At 39.5% G+C, this 21096-nt stretch overlaps 1 protein-coding gene across 1 annotated transcript in view; it reads right to left on the bottom strand.

The window, feature by feature from the left end:
* Positions 1–553: 553 nt before the first annotated feature.
* The window catches only part of LOC126092550 (39S ribosomal protein L1, mitochondrial), a 66565-nt gene continuing 46022 nt past the window's right edge, over positions 554–21096 (bottom strand). Inside the window, exons 6-7 of the mRNA XM_049908208.1 lie at positions 14443–14561; positions 554–950 (exon numbers count right to left, since the gene is read on the bottom strand). Coding sequence (XP_049764165.1) covers positions 696–950; positions 14443–14561 — 374 coding nt within the window. The 3' untranslated portion in view covers positions 554–695. The remainder of the gene's footprint in view (positions 951–14442; positions 14562–21096) is intronic.

Below are 21096 nucleotides of genomic sequence, written 5' to 3'. Positions count from 1 at the left end.
TTCTTCCTGGATAAAATTGAATATTCAATTTTGTTTGATTATTGCCAGTCCTTACAAAGTGGTGTTCCTCAGGCACAGTATTGCTGGAAATTTGGAAGAATATATTTTTAGGTATCATTCTTTACTTTTCTTTAGTATTAAGTTACTCATTTACTTGATTCCTTTGTTTACTGACAGATTTTTCTTTCTTCTGTTTGCATTTGAAAGTGTTGTTGTAAAGTGTGTCACTTCCCCAGGAATATTTAATAGGACCACCGGTAGTCAGACAATATTGGGGTACTTCATTTGCGTTGATAATGCTTTTCCATTTGACAAACATCCTGGCACCATTCTCCATGTTCAAAATAACAGGGTCACTGTTTTCTGGGAAGTAGTAGAAATAATGATATGAGGATTGTTATTGTTATATTGTTATATGATTTTTCTCCTACCTCTTGGTGAGCATATTTTTTATCTATCCAATTACATTATGTTTTCAAAAACAGGTTATTTTCTATGACTAATGTAATTTAGTTAACATGTTGAAAAAAATGGGAAAAATAAATTACAAAAATCATAATTGAAAAATTTGGCCAGTTCAGAAATTCTGAAATGATATCAGAATTAAAGGGCGAATTATCTTCGAGAAACTCTGTACACTGTTTTCCATAAGACAAAAAAATTGTTTATCTTACTGACAAACAACAGTATACACATCATCCTGTAGCAGTGCTTTGTTTCACATCAGCTTCTTCAAACTCATCTTCTATTTTAGCTTCTGATTCTTCTTCTCTGACGTCCCTGAAGACTTCAACATATAGTCCATGATCAATCTTAAACCGTTCTCGAGATGGGGGACTGGTAAGAAGAGTCCTTGTAATAAAATTTGCTTTTTTGCGAGTTCGTGCAGCGTGAACATCTTGCAGAAGTGCAGCAAAATTTTCTTCCAAATGCTTTGGATCCATTGTCAGCTGAAAGAGAGCAATATTTAGATAGTTAAGACAGTAATAATGTACATGTGTTCAACGAAAATACTTATGGCTTTCATTCTGTTTATAGAGATGGGTCCCTCGAACAGTTTAATTCATCTGTTTCCCATAAATCTGGCAAGTTATGTGAATTGAGAAGCCTACTGATATGAGCTTATGCTATATATCAGCGTAGATGCTCAAGCAAGAACACAGACATGCACCCATTCCTCAGAAACCTCAAGAAATTGAATGTATTATGACAATTATAGTTACTGGAAGCTTCAATATAAATTTTTGATGCATTATGCAGTAATCAGAAATAGAGAAAACAGCAGAGGGTCACAGGAAGGTTCTAATATTACATTAAATAATATTCATTATAAACAGCTAATTTCATCAGCTGAGGAATCATGGGGATTAACAGGAACAGAAGTTATAGTTTAATATCTTGTCAAGAGTGAAGTGATAAGATGGAGTGTGTGAAGTGATAAGATGGAGTGTTAGCCCAGTCTAAGAACAAATAAGCAGTGTGTGGCCAAAGGCCTATTCACAGAATCCAGCCTAGCATTCACCTTAAATTATTTGCGAAAACCTTGGAAAAGCTGAATGCAAGTCCAGTGTCTTAATTTCACTATTGTGCTACAGGAAACTGGCCATCATCTCTTTCAGGAAACTATCTCAGCATTAATCTGTAGTAGTTTAAAAAATTAATCTCAAAGCCTTAAAAAATACAAATCTCACTCTTGTCATTGTAATATGTCTCCTTTTGTTATCTTTATTGAGTTTACTTTTTCAATATTGTTTACCTCCATAATTTCTCATTTTCTCACCTATAATTCAGAATTGCAGTATTGATTTCTTTCCCTCTTCGTCTCTCTTTACTTCTCAAATGGTCTTTAACATATCTGGACTGATGGTGGCACAGTGCTGTGGCCTCTTACCCGCTCTGACACCCCTCCGCCTTCCCCCCGTTATCACTACAGGTAGGACCCTGGACCCTCTTACCCTGGGTCTGAGTGGCCTCACAAAAGAAAGAACATTTGGTAGCTTTCAGGACGATTCTTTTTTGAGCTAGAGGACAGTGGCAGTGGCTCAGAGGAAGGCAGTCGGTTTGCTGGTTAGGAATGCAGGAAAGAGGAGTGGCAGATACATGGGCTATGCAAAAGATGCATGGTTGTCAGAGACAGTTGGGAGCAGCACATGCTGGAGGTGACTTGGGGATGTGATTGGGAGGGGTGATAAGATGGAAGAAGGGAAACTGTTGGATAGAGGGTGTCAGACAGTAGGTTACCAGAGATTGAGGCCAGGACAATTACTGGACCAGAGCATTTCTTGTAAGGATAACTTCCATTTGTGTAGTAAGGAGAAGCCGGTGCTCAAGGGAATGATCCACATGGCCTGGGCTGTGAAGCAGCCATTGATATTGAGCATGTTGTGTCGAGTTGCATGTAGTGCTACCAAGTGATCAAAACTTTGTTCTCAGCAGTGGCCATTCATCCTAGTGGGCAGCTGACATAAAAAGCTGTGCAGTGATTGCAGCAGAGTTGGTGTACGACATGATTGCTTTCACACATGGCTCAGCCTCTGAGGGGGTACAATACATCTGTCAGGACTGGAGTACAAGGTGCTAGGTGGGTGGATTGGGTAGGTCTTGTACCTCAGTCTATCATAAGAATAAGATTCCCATGGCAATGGGTTAGGAGTGGGAGTAACAGAGATGGATTAGGATGTTGTGTAGGCTCGGTGGGCAATGGATCTTGTGTAGAATATTCCTTATTTCAGGGCACAATGACAGATAATCATAGCCATGGTGAAAAAAACAATTCAGCTGTTCCAGTCCAGGGTGATATTGGGCAAAAAGGGGAACACTCCTTTGTTGCTGAGCCTTACGGGTGGTGGGAGTACTGGAAGTGTGTGAGGATATGTCACAGAAAATGTGTCAGTGGACTAAGTTTGGGGGTTTGGGGGGTAGTGCCTGTCTGTGAAGCCCTTCACACCAACTCTGCTTCACATCTGTTTTATCAGTATGACTACCAACAAGCTGTCCACTAGGATGAATGACCACTGACCACTGCCAAACTGTTGCTAACAACAAAGTTGACTACCTGGTGGCACAGCATGCAGCTGAGCACAACATGCTCAATTTCAATGACTGCTTCACAACCCAGGTCATCTGCATCCTTTCCTCTACCACTAGCCTCTCTGCAAGGCAAATGGGAGTTATTCTCACAATGCATCCACTGTTCCCATTATCATTTTGGCTTTGATCTCTGGTAATCCACTGTCCCTACACACTACCCAACAGTTTCTCCACCCTCCATCCAGTCACCCCCTCCCAATTCATGTTCCCACATCACCTTCAGTGTGCCCTGCTCCCCAATTGCTCCGTCAACCGTGAGACATATGCCTAGCCCTTGTACCTGCCACTCTTCTCTCCCAGACTCCTAGATGGCATACCAGCTGCTTCCCACCAAGCCACTGCCAACCAACCCCAATCCTTCTCCCCACCTCCCTCCTCTCTCTCCCTCTATCCACCCTACCCGACAGTATCCCCAACACAACCCACTAGACCACCTAACGAAATGCAGCACTGGCACTTTCATCAGGCTGGCACCATTTAGTAGGGGCAAAAGTGTGTGCGTGCGTGCGCATCTGTCTGTCTGTCTCTCTGTGTGTGTGTGTGTGTGTGTGTGTGTGTGTGTGTGAAACTTGAATTCAACAAATGAGAGATGGGGTATAAAACTTAAGTTATAGTTTCCACTTTGTACACTGAAAAAATGACTAATTATTTAAATTTTTAAAAGTGTTGGAATTCTGAACACATTTAATAAATTATCAACATCTGACATCACAAAAAGTGGTAGTGGCTGAAATTTGAACTGCCCAGTAGGTTACACAGGAGCCAATCATATTACAGAGGATAAGGCACTGTTCATAAAAGTAAAGAGCACTTGTAAACTGCTAGTGTAAATGAGCAAGTTGCAACTTATTGACACTCAGGCCAAAGAACACTCCCTGTAAAGAAATATGAGAAAATTTGCTCCTGGGATTCCAGTGTGGAAAATGCATTCAATGTTGTGAAGTGGTGTAAAAGGTGGAACAAGAGTAAGAAATGCCTGAATACCACATTCCTTCTTTGTTCGTTGGCACAGTCAACAAACTGATAAGCAACTGCATACCAACAAGATTTCGATCAAATTCAACTTTTGGCAATATTTTTTGTTTTTCTACATTAATTTGTTTCGTCTCTAGAAAACAAAAAATTAACAAAACTCATAGTTCTTAATAAGCATATTCGATCTTCCATTTTTCTCAGTAATTTATTTACCATTTAATGTCCCACTTCAGTAAGCAAATGCATCTTGTGAGGGAAGAGTTCTATGAAGTGAGCAATAAATGTCTCATTTTGTGCCGCCTCCTCCCAAGCAGATATACGGCAATGTTTCAAAGATCATCATGGGTTCTCAGCTCAGGGTCAATCCAATTTTCTCACATGGTTCACTTTGCCTCTACCCACACACTTTCAATGGTGCTGATATCTGTAAACAACCCAAGCACCCATCATGCTGGAAACAGTCAAATTCCTCAAGATACAGTTGTCACACTGATGGTCTACTAACATTATTCATAATCTGAGTATACTTGCAAGCATCAAGTAGATAATCTGCCCTGTGAAGGAGCTTTTTAAGTCCACAAGAACACCTGGAGTCCAAACTGCCACAGACACCATCAATGTGTTAATGAATATCGAAATTGGTTGAGCCGTTGGGAATTGCTTCACCTTGCCATAATTCAGTAACCTAATCATTTTAAATAATCAGCTTTTGATAATCTTCACCTCTATGCTAGAACAAGATGGAATTAATTATCATTATATTATTACATTTTTCAAAAGCCAGAGCCATCCCATATAGGTTGGCTAACAGCAAATATTTCAATAGTTTCATCATACTTGCAGCCACAAGTTATCATTGCATTACAGCACAAAACCTGTCATATCAACTGAGGAACGCTGACTACAAATCATCACAATAGTGCTGTGGTTCATATTTTTTATTTATTTATTTATTTTTTGATCAGGGACCACTTTGATATCTTTGTTGTTAACAGAGAACAAAAGTGTCCAAGGAAAATAAAAAATAAATTGCACAATCTAAAAATAAACTTTAATCAAAACTTTTACATATTTGTTAAATGCAAAAGTAACATGCATTAAGAGTATGATATCAATAGACAAACAAATTTTTTAGTAGAAAATTAAATTTGGTTTACATCAATGTGATTTTTGGACTTGTGTCTACTGTACCAAGTTCAGTAATCCTGAGGCTAATATTACTGTTCAAAGCTGCACTCATACCGTCACTTACTTTCAGTTGATTCTTGGTTCTGTTTCTAATTAGCAGCAAAGTGGAAAACCCTTGTTCCCATAAATAATTTGTGGAGAAAATATAAGACAGAGCTAGGCAATTTCTCGAATTTTAGTGTATAAAACTGCCTTGTACTCCAAAACTGCTCTAGACAATCAGGTTCAAATGCATCCTTAGAGATTCTATCATCTTGGAATTCAATGAGCTCTTCCTAGATTTCTTCTACAACTTCTCTAGCATTACTGCCAGACGGTTTGTAAATAATTTTTGATTAACTTTAACTTATGTTTTCCAAAATTCTGGAAAGTAATGACTGAATTCACAAGCCAACATTTGCAAATGACTCTTGATATTTTCTTGTATATTTGCCCTAATCTTGTCACACTTTTATTATAAATGAGAGCTTTTAATTTTGTGAAAGCAGAATAATTGTTTTAGCCAGTCATACCCATCCATACTCGAAGCTTGCAAATAAAGGCTTGAAGTTTGTCTTCAAAAATAAATATATTTGCAATGGCTTCTTAATATCTGTTTGCTGAACCATGCTATTGTAGGTTCAATTTACTCAAATGTTTGAAAATATGCACAAAGTAAGCCAAATGCATCTGAGATGACACATCAGAAATCTGCACTAGTAAGCCTTGTCCTCCCCCCCCCCCCCCCCCAATCCAACTAGAAACAACTCAACCTCTACTCTCAGTTGGTATAATCTTCCCTGCATATTGCCTTTCAGTGGCTAACGAGCTTCTGTGTGAAGGAGACAGGTCGCATGGTGGGAGTCAGTTTCAGTGCATAAGCCAAAGACTGAACTAATACTGAGTGATTTGGTTTCAACTAGGTACATTACATAAAATCACAATAACCGAAATACAATATGTTCATTCTTGTTGGTTAAATTTTATAAATTACAATTAATTTTATCACAGATCCTAGTTTGAGGCTGTATTTAATTTGTTTCTGATATGAATTTCCATATCCAATAATAATATTGCTGATTTCGAGATATTTACTTTGGTATTTAGATGATTTCAGTGGAGTTACATCTACATCCATACTCCGCAAGTGGAAGGTGCCCCGTACCACTACTAGCCATTTCCTTTCCTGTTCCACTTGCAAACAGAGTGACTCCATATGAGCCCTAATTTCTTGTATCTTATTTTTGTGGTCCTCAAGTGACACGTATGTTGGCAGCAGTAGAAGTGTTCTGCAGACAGCTTCAAATACTCTCGAAATTTTCTCAACAATGTTCTTTGAAAACAACTTCGTTTTCCCTCCGGGGACTCCTTTTTGAGTTCCCGGAGCATCACCGTAACACTTGCACGTCGATCGAACCTACCGGTAACAAACCTATCGGCCCGCCTCTGAATTGCTCTGGTGTCTTCCTTTAATCTGACTTGGTACTGATCTCAAACACTCTATCAGTACTTAAGGATAGGTCCCACTACCATCCTACATACAGATTCCTTTACAGATGAACCACACTTTCCCAAAATTCTCCCAATATACTGAAGTTGACCATTCGTCTTTCCTACCACAATCCTCACACGCTCGTTCCACTGCTTTGCAACATAAGATATTTAAATGACGTGACTGTGTCAAGCAGGACGCTACTAATTACAGTTTTTTTTCCCCTACTTATCCGCACGAACTTACTTTTTTCTACATTTAGAGCTAGCTGCCATTCATCAAACCGACTAGAAATTTTGTATAATTCATTCTGAATCCTCCGACAGTCAGTCAACTTAAGACACCTTACTATACACTAGCATCGTCAGCAAAACAGCCACAGATAGCTGGCCACCCTGTTCGCCAGATCATTTATATGCGTAGAGAATGACAGCAGTCCTACCACACTTTCCTGGGGACTCCTGAAGATATCCTTGTTTCTCACGAACACTTGCTGTGGAGTAAAACACACTGGGTTCTACTGCTTAAGAAATCTTCAAACCACTCTTTATATCTGAGAACCTATTCCATATTCTCGTACCTTCGTTAACAGTCTCCGATGGGGCAACGCATAAAATGCTTTCCTGAAATCTAGATATATGGAATCTGCCAGTTGCCCTTCACCCCGAGTTCACGGTATATCGTGTGAGAAAAGAGCAAGCTGAATTTTGCATGAGCAATCCTTTCTAAAACCATTCTGATTCGTGGAAAAAAGCATCTGGGTCTCAAGAAAATTTATTACATTCAAACTGGGAATATGGTAAAGGATTCAGCAGCAAACAGATTTTGCAGGCCCACGTGTTTGCCCTTCTTATATATAGGAGTTGCCTGTTCTTTTTTCCTGTCACTTGCTACTTTGCACTGAGCGAGAGATTCACGATAGATGCAAGCTAGGTATGGGACCGATGCCGTAGAGTACTATTTGTAAAACTGAACTGGAATTCCATCTGAAGCTGGCAACTTATTTCTTTTCAATGCTTTATTTGTTTTCAATGCTTGTTTCTCTATTCCAGGGATGCTTATAACTATGTCATCCGTATGGGAGTCTGTTTAATGATCAAATAACATTAGTTCAGTCTGAGCTTTTAACATGTTACTCAATAGGAATATTTCTTTTACTTTCTTTTGCTTCCTACCCTATAACATAACTTCAATATATTTGATGAACCAAGGTTTCCCAAGTGCTTCTCCTGCTCTGTGAGGCTTTTTTGAATGCACTATCTATTTCAATATCTTATACGGCACTACCAGTGTCTTCTCCGAAGATGCAAATCTTGTACCACATTGCCTGAGTTCCATTTTTTCCCCCAGATTCTGTAATTTTCCTTTGAAGAATTCCAGTGGTTGGTCAGAGAATTTTGTATAATTCATCTTGAATCCTCCAACAGTTAGTCATCTTAAGATACCTTACTGTACACTATAGCGCCATCAGCAAACAGTCACAGATTGCTGTCCACCCTGTCTACTGGATCATTTATATATATACAGAACAATAGCAGTCCTACCACACTTTCCTGGGGACTCCTGAAGAGATCCTCGTCTCTCATGAACACTTCACTAGTTTCGAGGAGTCATTTGTGACAACAGTTGTGGATTTATTTCCCACTACTTTCTATCAAAGTAAAACCAATTTTAATTAACTACTGTAATAATTTCTCTCAGGTGCCGTTAGTTGAAAATAAAAACAGGAATGCAATCTAATATAAGCATAACAAGCAAACATATACAAAACAATTTATTTTCATAATAAAATACGTAAATAATATAATAATAAAAAGGGAGACGGATGGAATTGGAATTATCTCTACAGAAGATCCATATAAAAATTTTAACAGTGCAGGAAACGAGGTTCTTAGATGTGACTGTAGTTGATACACAAACAAAAATTGACAATATAATAGAATTTAAGTTGGAATCAGAAAGAATGTGCATGTCAACAATAAAGTACAAGAATAAAAGCTACACTCTTATAAACTGCCATGCACCTATAAATGATGACAACAAAAGAACTCTGCAGAAATTATATCAGTTTTGGGATCTTTTAGAGTCTGAAATCTCCAATGTATCTAAGAACAACTTTAAAATATGTCTCACTGATTTCAATGTGCATTTTGGGAAAGAAATGCAATTTAAGAATATTGTAAGTGAATAATCCAGCAGACTTAAGAACAAACAAAAATGGTGAAAACTGATCAATGTGTGTAAAATGTTCTAGTTAAAACTTATGTCCACACCTTCTTGCGAACTACCAAGAAAAGCCAAAACTTAGATATCTCCAACACCAAACATAGGATAATTTCAACTGAATCATGAGGCCATATCTAAAAGGACTAGCAATAAAATTATGGATTTCAAAGTAATCAGAAACTCAGAATTTGATTCAGACCATTATCTCTGTAAGATTGAAATATTTTTCTCCCACCTAAAACACACAATACAATGAAGAAAGTAGTCTAAAACAGCTCCACTATAGCTAATATTACAACAGAAAATACACAAAAATTTAGAGAAGAAACTGTTCCAACACAAACAAATTACCAAAGTATTAAGTGCAAAGCATTTGAGACGCTTCCCCATTGGAGACTTAACAAAGGTCCGAGCATATGGAATAGGTTCCCACACACAATAGTGGCTCGAAGACTTCTTAATAGAACCCAATATGTTGTCCTCCACAGCAAGCATTCATCACAGACAAGGATATCTTCAGGAGTGTCCAGGAAAATTGTAGTAGGATGGCTATCATTCTCTATGCACATAAATGATCTGGTGGACAGGGTGGGCAACAATCTGTGGTTATTTGCTGATGATGATGTAATTTATGGTAAGGTGTATAAGTTGAGTGACTGTACAAGGATACAAGATGAATTAGACAAAATTTCTAGTTGGTGTGATGAATGGCAGCTAACTCTAAATGTAGAAAAATGTAAGTTAATGTGGATGAGGGGAAAACTTTAGTACTGGCCAAGTACAAAAAGAAGAATTGGAGGAATGAAGAGTGTGAAGAAGGAATAAAACCAGAGCTCAAAAATGAAGAAAATGGAGACTTTTTTAAAAAATTAGAAGAAATCAGATATCAAAGAAAAGAAACATAAAAAATAATCCAAAAAAATCAGAACTGCCTTTAAAAACTCAGCTTATGGAATTTCAAGAAAATTTTACCAAAAATAATACTAGAAATGTTTAACAAACTTCGAAACAGGTTTTTAAAGGGTGTCAAGTACCACGTATTTATTGCAAAGATGAAAATGGCAAAGTAGGATTAAACAACAAAGAAAACTGCAGAATAAACGCAAAAGTTTTTGAGAGGCCCTTCAACTGTCCTGTTCCAACAGTTACTGGAATTTCCAGTAATACCACAAAATCTGGAGGATGATTTCCCACCAATAGAGCAAGAAATCCATGAAGCCATCAAATCACTCGAAAATAACAAAGGAAGTGGTGAAGGATCTCATTACAATATAATTACTGAAATTGTTAGAGCCAAAGATTATAAATGATCTACAACTGATTTTTGAGAACTGGAAAACTGAAAAGATTCCAGAAGAGTGGAAAATAAGAGTTAATCCACCCACTACATCAAAAGGGAGACAAACAAAATGTCACTTCTGCCAGTGGGAAGCAAAATGTTGCAAATACTCGCCTGGACAGAGTTGTAGAAACTTTAGACAATCAATCTGAAGAATATCAGTTAGGTTTTCGAAAGGGAAGATCCTGCACAGAACAGATTTTTTACTTAAAATCAATAATTCACCACAGAATGTTAACGAGCAAAGAGATAATAGTATCATTTATTGACCTCAAAAAAGAATTTGATTTGGTAGAAAGAATAACAATAGATAAAATCATCAGAGAATTTGAAGTTAAAGCAAAATTAATTAACATAATTTCTGAAACTTACAAATAGGATATCTAAAGTTAAATTTATGGGAGAAGTATCTCAGCTATTTGAAACAAAAACTGGTATTAGATAATTGCACATTTTGTCACCTTTAGTGTTTAACAACATTCTAGAGAAAATTGTAAGAATCTGGAATTTGGAGCTGAAGAATCACAAAACGGAATCAATAATTCTAGGAAGTAAAAGAAATGGAATTAAGGCGAACTGCCCAGTTTTTGCAGACAATTTTGCAACACTTTCAGAAAATCTGACAGACACAGTGATTCAAACAAATCTTCTGGAAGCAACAGTAAATAGAATTGGTTTCAAAATTTCAGCTGAAAAAACAAAATTCATGACAAACATAAAAAATGCACCAAAATTCATAGAAACACAAACAGGTAAAATAGAAGGAGTACATAAATTCAAATATCTTGGACAAACTACACAAAAGAAAGGATTACAAAAATTTGCAGTAGATGTAAGAGTTAACAAAATGGAGAGAGCATATGGTTTGACAAAGAACACTTGCAACAAGAAATGCATATCTAGAAAAACTAAACTAAAACACTATACCACTGTTGTATGACCAGACTGTTTATATGGATGTGAATGCCTAACAACGAGTTATAAGCTGGACAGGACAGAGATACCTGAAAGAGTGATAGTTAGAGAAGGGGGTGCAATACAAACTACAGATGGCTGGAAAATAAGAAATTATGAGGAGATCTACAAAAGTATAGAGAAAATACCAGAACTAATGACTAAAAAAGGATTATCTTTTTTGGACGCCTCTAATGAATGAATTCTCAGACTCACAAGACAAAAATTCCTGTACTTCTGAAAGAAGAAATCAACAACACCATGGACTACAGAAATAAGGAAAGATCTACAAAGAAACAACATCAAAGACTCAGAAATACCCGACACATATCTTTTTTGAGAATAGAATATTAAATTTAAAGGGTTTCACTACAGATGAAATAATGAAGTGGGAACAACAGGGGGAGGAGATGGAGAACTGGAAAAATAGAAAACAACAACAGAAGAAGAGGAATTGAGGTTGTGCACACACGCGCACACATCCACACGTACACACTTTTACCATATTTTTAATTGCAAACTACTACTAGGCAGTCACCAGAATGTACTTTTCTCATAATACACACACATATAGATATACTCATATTTCCTTTTGTTATACCTGGTTTTGATTAATTTTGATTAAAAGAATTTAACATGGAAAAATGTATACTTTTTCCTAAGTCATAAATTTGTATGTATGTTGAGAACTAATGGTCAGTTAAATTACTCTTGTCATCAAATTACTAAACAGTCAAATAGAATCACTGACATAGCCGAGCAAGACAAAAGAAAACTTACTGTTTGTCCATGGTAAGTTTACAATTTGTGCAATGGTTGTTGGGAGTGGCAGCAAGTGTGCCATTCCCCTGTATGAGGACTGCTGAGGGCAGAGGAACAGTGAGGAGAAGTCAGCCTTGGCTGGTTCCCACTGTATTGGCATCATTACCCTTAACAATGTGTACAGTAATACATCACGTCTAGGGGCAGCCTAACTTTGGCAGCACTCAGAGACAAATGAATACCTTTCAACTAAGGCTGATTTTCTCTGATTCTGGTAGCACCAGTGAAAGTGTCACAGTATCATGGTCACAAATTACAGTCGACTGACTGGCATATGCAATGCTGTGACATCTATCACTAGCCCAGCCCCAACCATCCAGTCTCCACTACTCACCTGGCACATGGTGTTGTGCTGCCTGTGTAACAAGGGCTTAATAATTTACAACCAGTAAAAGTTTGTAATTTTAAATCTTTTCTGGACCATATTTTAGCTTTTGTGGACCATTGGTTCAGAACCAAAGAGAGGGATGTTTTCTGTGCAAAACATTTCTCTTAGGACAAGGAAGAATAAGAAAACAACTGTTGCAACTTAACACAGAATCGAACTTCTCTCCCATACATTGAAAGCCTACCTGTTCATCATTCAGCTGCAGTGGCGGCCTGCAACCATTTCTCTGTTAAAGATCTTTGTTAAACATCTACAGCTGATAACAGCATATTGTATTCACAGTAAAGCTTTTGTGCCTTCTTGGAATAGGTCTAGAATTCATATGAGACCATTTCTGCTTAATATTTCAAGGTCTTCTGTGCTTTCTCAACACAATATGAAGAAGTGGCATGGTATATTTCATTTCTATCAGTGCTTTACTGGACATCAACTTTGGCTGTGATTTTCTGTCCAAGTGTTTTTGCCATCATGTGGTATGCTGGAATTGTAATCTTTTAAGGTTATACTATAATCTGCCTACCATACTACAGAATGATGCAATGGGTACGAATAGTTTGGGAAATGAATAAAATAAAATTAAAAAATTGCACTACATTTCTGACAATGCAAAATAAAGGGTGGAACAATGACAATATAATTAAAAGGAAGATAGCTGCTCACCATACAATGAAGATGGTGACCCACAGATAGGCACAACAAAAACAAGTAAGCTTTCAGCCAAAAAGGCCTTCATCCAAGTTAGATAACATACAAACTCGTGCTGTTTTCTAATTCGGATGAAAGCCTTTTTGGCTGAAAGCTTAGCTGTTTGACAGCTTTTTGTTGTGCCTGTCTGCAGCTCAATATCTCCCCTATATGATGAGAAGCTAACTATCCTTTTCATTTTATTGTCTTTACATTTACAATCTATGAGGGTCGATTCAGAAGTAAGGCTTCCTTCGTGTTTACAGATGTGCCAGAAGAAGAGGTTTGTTTGAACTTCTCTGCGACTGCAGTCCCGGAGCGATGCCATTGTCTGGATTTTTCTTTTGTTTCCAGAGTGAAATTAAGCACCCACTTATCATCCCCTCTAACAATGGAGACCAACAATCCTTCCATATCTTCTTGACACTTTTGAAGAAACTGGTGAGCACAGTGAAGGCATTACTCCTTGTGCTCTGCTATAAGCATAAGTGGTACCCATCAAGCACAACTCTTGTGATATTTCAATTTTGCCATTGAAGCTCTCAACTGCACTGCACGAATTCCCAGGAATCCGAGTAAAAGTGAACGGATGGTGAACCTCCTGTCGAAGCGTTTTGTTTTGGACCATTGGAACAGCCATCTCTGAAACTAAAGCTCATCCACTCCGTTCTTCATTGTGGACCTTCTTCTGACCGGCACTAAATTCTCCGCACCATTTTCGGACATGTCGAATGGACATACACTTGTGTCAAGTGATGATGAATATACACAGGTGGAGTCCCATTCGCATGCAAAAACCAAATTACAGAACGAATCTCACACTTGGCAGGAACAACAATGGCCACCTTCATCGCGGGCAGCTGCTCGGCCAATACTTTGCGGCAGCCGATACTTTGTAGCCGGGCAGAATCGAGAGTGGGGAATAGTCACACACACAGCGGTGTTGACAGATTTTACCTAGCACTTTCCCATGCAGCTGGAGCTCTTTGGGAACTTTATTTCTGGATCAATCCTCGTATATTAAAATTAACTTCTAAATAGTGTGCCCACTGACATTTCCAAAGCAATAAAGTACGATTTCTGAGGGTGGGGGCGGGGTTGGGGGATGAGGAGTGGGGAGGAGTGAGAGCAATATGGTCACAAGTACCTAGTGAGCATACTGCTATACTGTATCTGCTTCATTTTTGGCTATGTACCAGTACTTTTACTTCACTAGAAATAATGGTCACCTAGAACAAAAATGGGCTTCTAACAAAAATGGCTTCCGCTGTATTCTAAGGTAAAATTAGATTCTGCAATACTCACAATTCCAATCTGTGCTTCTATTGTACCATAATCCAGTTCACGTTCATCTCTTGAAGCTGTATAGCAAATCCCATGTGCAAATCTTTTAACAATCTCTGCTATATCTGGCCCAAGAGTACCTAAAATTGAAAGTTATAGACATTACCAAAATTAAACTCATTTACAATAACACAGCAGACCATAACTTTGTACGCATTGGAGATGAAACATAATTCAGCTATTCTAGAGATGAAATGTACACTGTGCATCAAATAACATTTGTGAAGGTACATCAAATTTGCAGTTTCCCTAATTGCTAACGACAAATGCAAGATGGTTCACTAAAAATCATACCACCAATTACCTCCCCTACACTTAATCATTAAGCTGTATGTTTAATGACCTCCTGAACAACAGTGTTCTATTAAACTCTACCCTTCCTTCTTTATGAATTATTTCATGTTGAATCAGAGCACGATTGGTATATCAAGATGTGTGTGTACTTGCTTTACAGAAACTGCTGAATGCTTGGTATGGCAAGAGAAAAATGCTTCATAACTTGTAAAATTAAAATAAAGATATAAAATTTCAGAATCTGTAAGTTAATTACTGTTAGACAACAGAGTTTCAATAGGAATCTTCAGTTTTTAAAATGGTGGTTGTTGTTGTTGTTGTTGTTGTTGTTGTTTTTGTTGTTAAGGTCTTCAGTCCAGAGACTGCTTGATGCAGCTCTCCATGCTAAAATTAGTTATATGGTTTTTAATCATCTCACCAGATACTTGAAGTTACTTTTAAAATGTTCATAACTGCTCAATGTTGCACCTATGGATGCTTGACACATATAATAGGTACAAGAGAACAAATTAACCTATAAATGTGCTCACATGTTTGGCTTCACCACTGCCACTGCAGCCATTATCTGATTTTGTAGATCGTCTACAGTAGTCCAAAGTTGAGGCACATAAATACTGTTTCTTATGTGGTTCCAGAAAGGGGTCGATGAGAGGGAGGTTCTCGTACTGCAGTTGTCTCCTACTTCCACATTAAAATGAACTGTTGCCTGTCACTGAAAACCAACTGTAACAAAAAATTTCTTGCCCTTCTCCCCTGGCGAGTATAAAATTTCCCACAATATACACTGAAGTGCCAAAGAAACTGGTATAGGCATGTGTATTCAAATACAATATGTAAACAGGCGGAATACAGCACTGCGGGCGGCAACGCCTGCATAAGACAACAAGTGTCTGGCGCAGCTGTTAGATCAGTTACTGCTACTACAATGGCAGGTTCTCAAGATTTAAGTGAATTTGAAAGTCAGCGCATGAACGATGGGACACAATCTCCGAGGTGGCGATGAAGGGGGGATTTTCCCGTATGACCGTTTCACGAGAGTACTGTGAATATCACAAATCCGGTAAAACGTCAAATGTCTACATCGCTGTGGCCAGAAGAAGATCCTACAAGAGCAGTAGCAATGACAAAAGAGGAGAATCATTCAATGAGACAGAAGTGCAACCCTTCCTCATATTGCTGCAGATTTCAATGCTGTGCCATCAACAAGCGTCAGTGTGTGAACTATTCAATGAAACATCATTGATACGGGTTTTCAGAGCCGAAGGCCCACTTGTGTACCCTCGATGACTGCACGACATTAAGCTTTAAGCCTTGCCTGGGCCCGTCAACACTGACATTCGTCTGTTGATGACTGGAAACATGTTGCTTGGATGGACGAGTCTCATTTAAATTGTACCCAGTGGATGGACATGTAGGGGTACTGAGACAACCTCATGACTCCGTGGACCCTGCATGTCAGCAGGGGACTGTTCAAGCTGGTGGAGGCTCTGTAATGGCATGGGGTGCATGCAGTTGGAATGATATTTGTCTGCCGATTCAGCTAGATATGACTGGTGACATGTATGTGAGCATCCTGTCGGATCACCTGCATCCACTCACATCCGTTATGCATTCTGATGGACTTGGGCTATTCCAGCAGGACAATGCAACACCTCACACGTCCGGAATTGCTATAGAGTGGCTCAAGGAACACTCTTCTGAGTTTGAACACTTCCACTGGCCACCAAATTCCCCAGGCATGAACATCATTGAGCATATCTGGGTTGCCTTGCAATGTACTGTTCAGAAGAGATTTCCACCTCCTCATACTCTTATGGATTTATGGACAGCCCTGCAGGACTCATGGTGTCAGTACCCTCCAGTACTACTTCAGACATTAGTCGAGTCTGTGCTACACCATGTTGAAGCATTTCTGAGTGTTCGTGGGGGCCCTATGTGATATTAAGCAGGTGTACCAGTTTCTTTGGCTCTTCAGTGTATTTTAGAACCAATGTAGATGGCCTCCTAAAATTCTTCTTAAACATCAGATGTTGCTGCAAACAAACTGGAATCCCGAATTCTCTACTCACGTACTGAGTGGACTTTTAGGGACAAACAACAAAGCTTCATTGTACGATATTCTGATCTTTGTGTGAAACAAGATGATAGACTTTTTATTTTCCCTTTGTACTGACAACCGTTGCCTTTGAACTGTTTTGTGACATAATCAGAGTGGTAAAAAGATGAAACAGAATTGCTAAAAAAATTCAGATTTGCTGATTTCAAACTGTAGTACACATAAAGCTGTTTCAAGAAATTGTTATTTTGTAATGCGCCTCCATACTCAGATGATTCTTTTTAAGATTTCTTATAGTCAACAATGGAAAATCCAGGATGGAATGTAACAATACGAGAGAAGGGAAGTTGCTACTCACCATATAGCAGAGATGCTGAGTCGCGATACGCACAACAAAAAGATTCACACAATCATAGCTTTCGGCCATTAAAGCCTTTGTCAGCCTTTACACACACACACACACACACACACACACACACACACACACACACACACACACACGCTCACGCAAGCTGAACTTGCACACACATCTGCAGTCTCAGAGAGCTGAAACTACACTGTGATCAGCAGCACCAGTGCATGATGGGAGTGGCAACTGGGTGGGGCTAAGGAGGAGCCTGGGGTGGGGAGGGGGAGGGATAGTATGGTGGGAGTGGCGGACAGTGAAGTGTTGCAGTTTAGACGGAGGGTATGAGAGACGGTGCGGAGGGGGGAGGGGGTAAGTAGCGGAAAGGAGAGAAATAAAAACAAAAAAATTAAAAGACTGGGTGTGGCGGTGAAATGACGGCTGTGTAGTGCTGGAATGGGGACAGGGAGGGTGCTGAATGGGTGAGGACAGTGACTAACGAAGGTTGAGGCCAGGAGGGTTACGGGAACGTAGGATATATTGCAGAGAAAGTCCCCACCTGAGCAGTTCAGAAAAGCTGGTGTTGGTGGGAAGGATCCATATGGCACAGGCTGTGAAGCAGTCATTGAGATGAGGGGTACGATGTTTGGCAGCATGTTCAGCTACAGGATTGTCCACTTGTTTTTTGGCCACAGTTTGTCAGTAGCCATTAATGCAGATAGACAGCTTGTTGGTTGCCGTGCCTACATAGAATGCAGTACAGTGGTTGCAGCTTAGCTTGTAGATCACGACTGGTTTCACAGGTAGCCCTGCCTTTGATGTTATAGGTGATGTTAGTGACCAGACTGGAGTAGGTGGTGGCAGGAGGATGTATGGGATAGGTCTTGCATCTAGGTCTATTCCAGTGGTATGAGCCATGAGGTAAGGGATTGGGAGCAGGGGTTGTGTAAGGATATTGTGTAGGTTCGGTGGACAGCGGAATACCACGGTAGGAGGGGTGGGAAGGATAGTGGGTAGGACATTTCTCATTTCAGGGCACGACGAGAGGTAGTTGAAACCCTAGCGGAGAATGTAATTCAGTTGCTCCAGTCCCGGATGGTACTGAGTTACGAGGGGAATGCTTCTCTGTGGCCAGACTGTGGGACTTTGGGATGTGGCAGGAGACTGGAAAGATAAGGCACGGGAGATTTGTTTTTGTACAAGGATGGGAGGATAATTATGGTCAGTGAAGGCTCCAGTGAGACCCTCGGTATATTTGGACAGGGACTGCTCATCACTGCAGATGCGACGACCACGAGTGGCTAGGCTGTACAGAAGGGACTTCTTGGTATGAAACAGGTGGCAGCTGTCGAAGTGGAGGTATTGCTGGTGGTTAGTAGGTTTGATATGGATGGAGGTACTGATGGAGCCATCTCTGAGGCGGAGGTCAACATCTAGGAAGGTGGCTTGTTGTGTTGAGTAGGACCAGGTGAAGCAAATGGGGGAGAAGTTGTTGAGGTTCTGGAGGAATGTGAATAAGGTGTCCTCACCTTCAATCCAGATAGCTCTTATAGTCACAAACACAAATGAATGTGGATAAATTTAGGCTTATTCTTTATATACAATACTACATACTTTTTAAAGATATAGAGGCTTCTGTTACTCTGCTTAGAACATAATTGAAAGTGCAAACTTTAAATGTGATTATGGTCTATTTAGTGATTTATTGTCTACACTGCCACACTACAAATTAAAGTCTACCCTGCAATTTGTTCTGTCATTTATAGCTTCTGCCACCTCTAGCAGTGATTTGTATATATACAAAAATACATTGTACCATAGCTGAAAGCCCAAGATATCGCATCCTCCCCAGCTCACCTGCTGCCTTTCCCTTTCCCTTTTTTAATTTGATTTTCATTTTAATTGCATTAACTTCTAGTTTTAATTTGATTCAAAGTCTACAATTATATTAGCAAAAATATTAAAAAACCTTATTTCATTAAGTTTACAAAAAAAAGTAGATATACCGGGTGATCAAAAAGTCAGTATAAATTTGAAAACTGAATAAATCACGGAATAATGTAGAGAGGTACAACTTGACACACATGCATGGAATGACATGGGGTTTTATTAGAACCAAAAAAATACAAAAGTTCAAAAAATGTCCGACAGATAGCGCTTCATCTGATCATAATAGCAATAATTAGCATAACAAAGTAAGACAAAGCAAAGATGATGTTCTTTACAGGAAATGCTCACTATGTCCACCATCATTCCTCAACAATAGCTGTACTCAAGGAATAATGTTGTGAACAGCACTGTAAAGCATGTTCAGAGTTACAGTGAGGCATTGGCTTCGGATGTTGTCTTTCAGCATCCCTAGAGCTGTCGGTCGATCACAATACACTTGCGACTTCAGGTAACCCCAAAGCCAATAATCGCACAGACTGAGGTCTGGGGACCTGGGAGGCCAAGCATGACGAAAGTGGCAGCTGAGCACATGATCATCACCAAATGACGCATGCAAGAGATCTTTCATGCGTCTAGCAATATGGGGTGGAGCGCCATCCTGCATAAACGATGCGATTCTGTAACATATTGGAGTACCTCTCACCCATCACAGGTAACATATCGGCGTACCTCTCACATATCACAGCAGCAGTTACAAAACCAGAATCACACATTTCATTAAAAAAAGAGAAGAGAAGGCCCAATAACGGTAGATGTGGTAAATCCAACCCATACCGTGACTTTCTCGTCGTGCAATGGAGTTTTCATGACAGTTCTAGGATTTTCGGTAGCCCAAATTCTGCAGTTGTGGGCGTTGACAGACCCTCCGAGTGTGTAATGAGCTTCGTTGGTCCACAACACGTTACTCAACCAATCGTCATCTTCCACCATCTTCTGACCATCTTCTGAAACGCCCACACCGCAAATGCCCTCCACTGCACTAAATCGGCAGGTAACAGTTCATGATGCCGATGGATTTTGTACGGATAGCATCGGAGCGTACGCCTAAGTGCCAACCAAACAGTAGTGTATGGAATGCGTTGCAACGTGCGACTGCAAGAGCGTTGACTTCCCCACGCATAGACAAACCCGCTACAGTCTCCATTTCTTCCTGAACTGTCTTAGCAGCATTACGCCTTGTGCTTGATCGCCCACTACGGGGTCTATCGTCTAAACAACCCGTGGCTTCGAACTTCGAAATCATTCTCGCCACAGCTGCATTTGTCAACAGACCTTTACCCATTCGAATCCCCTTCCTATGGCGATAGGATCGTAATGCTGAACTAACACATTCCCCATTCTGATAATACAGCTTCACTAAAAGCGCCTTTTCAGGTAACGTCAACATGCTGCGACTGCTGGCGCATCTGATACTCTCTCTCATTACAGCTCCTTTTATACATGATTGTCATGCGCAGTCACTGATGTTTTGCTGTCCAGCGCCATCTGTCGGACATTTTGTGAACTTTTTTTTTGGTTCTGATAAAACCCCATGTCATTCCAAGCATGTGTGTCAATTTTTACCTCTCTATCTACATTATTCTGTGGTTTATTAAGTTTACACTGACTTTTTGATCACCCAGTAAGAACACTCAGGTTAGGGTTTAACATTACAATGAAGAATTTTGGTTTAGGGGAAGGGGGGGTATTTGTGCTTGGTTGCTATTTGAACTAGGAACAAGGGGTAAAATATTTTCGGTCTTGATGTAGCTGTGTTACCCATACACTAAGTGCGGTTTGCAAGGCAAATCGGAGCTGGTGCCCACGCAAATTGTGTGAATCAATTAATTCCTTCTGCACAAGATTTTAATTGGGCTTAATTTAATGCTCAGCTCATAGCACAATTTGTATGTGCAGCGTTCGCATTTTACATATGAAAACAGTCAGCCTCATTCAGATTTTACATGCGGAAACAGTCACCCTAAAATAA

This window comes from Schistocerca cancellata, chromosome 7 (assembly GCF_023864275.1).
Source record: "Schistocerca cancellata isolate TAMUIC-IGC-003103 chromosome 7, iqSchCanc2.1, whole genome shotgun sequence".
Classification (NCBI taxonomy): Eukaryota; Metazoa; Arthropoda; class Insecta; order Orthoptera; family Acrididae; genus Schistocerca; species Schistocerca cancellata.
This window is presented reverse-complemented; position numbering and strand designations above follow the sequence as displayed.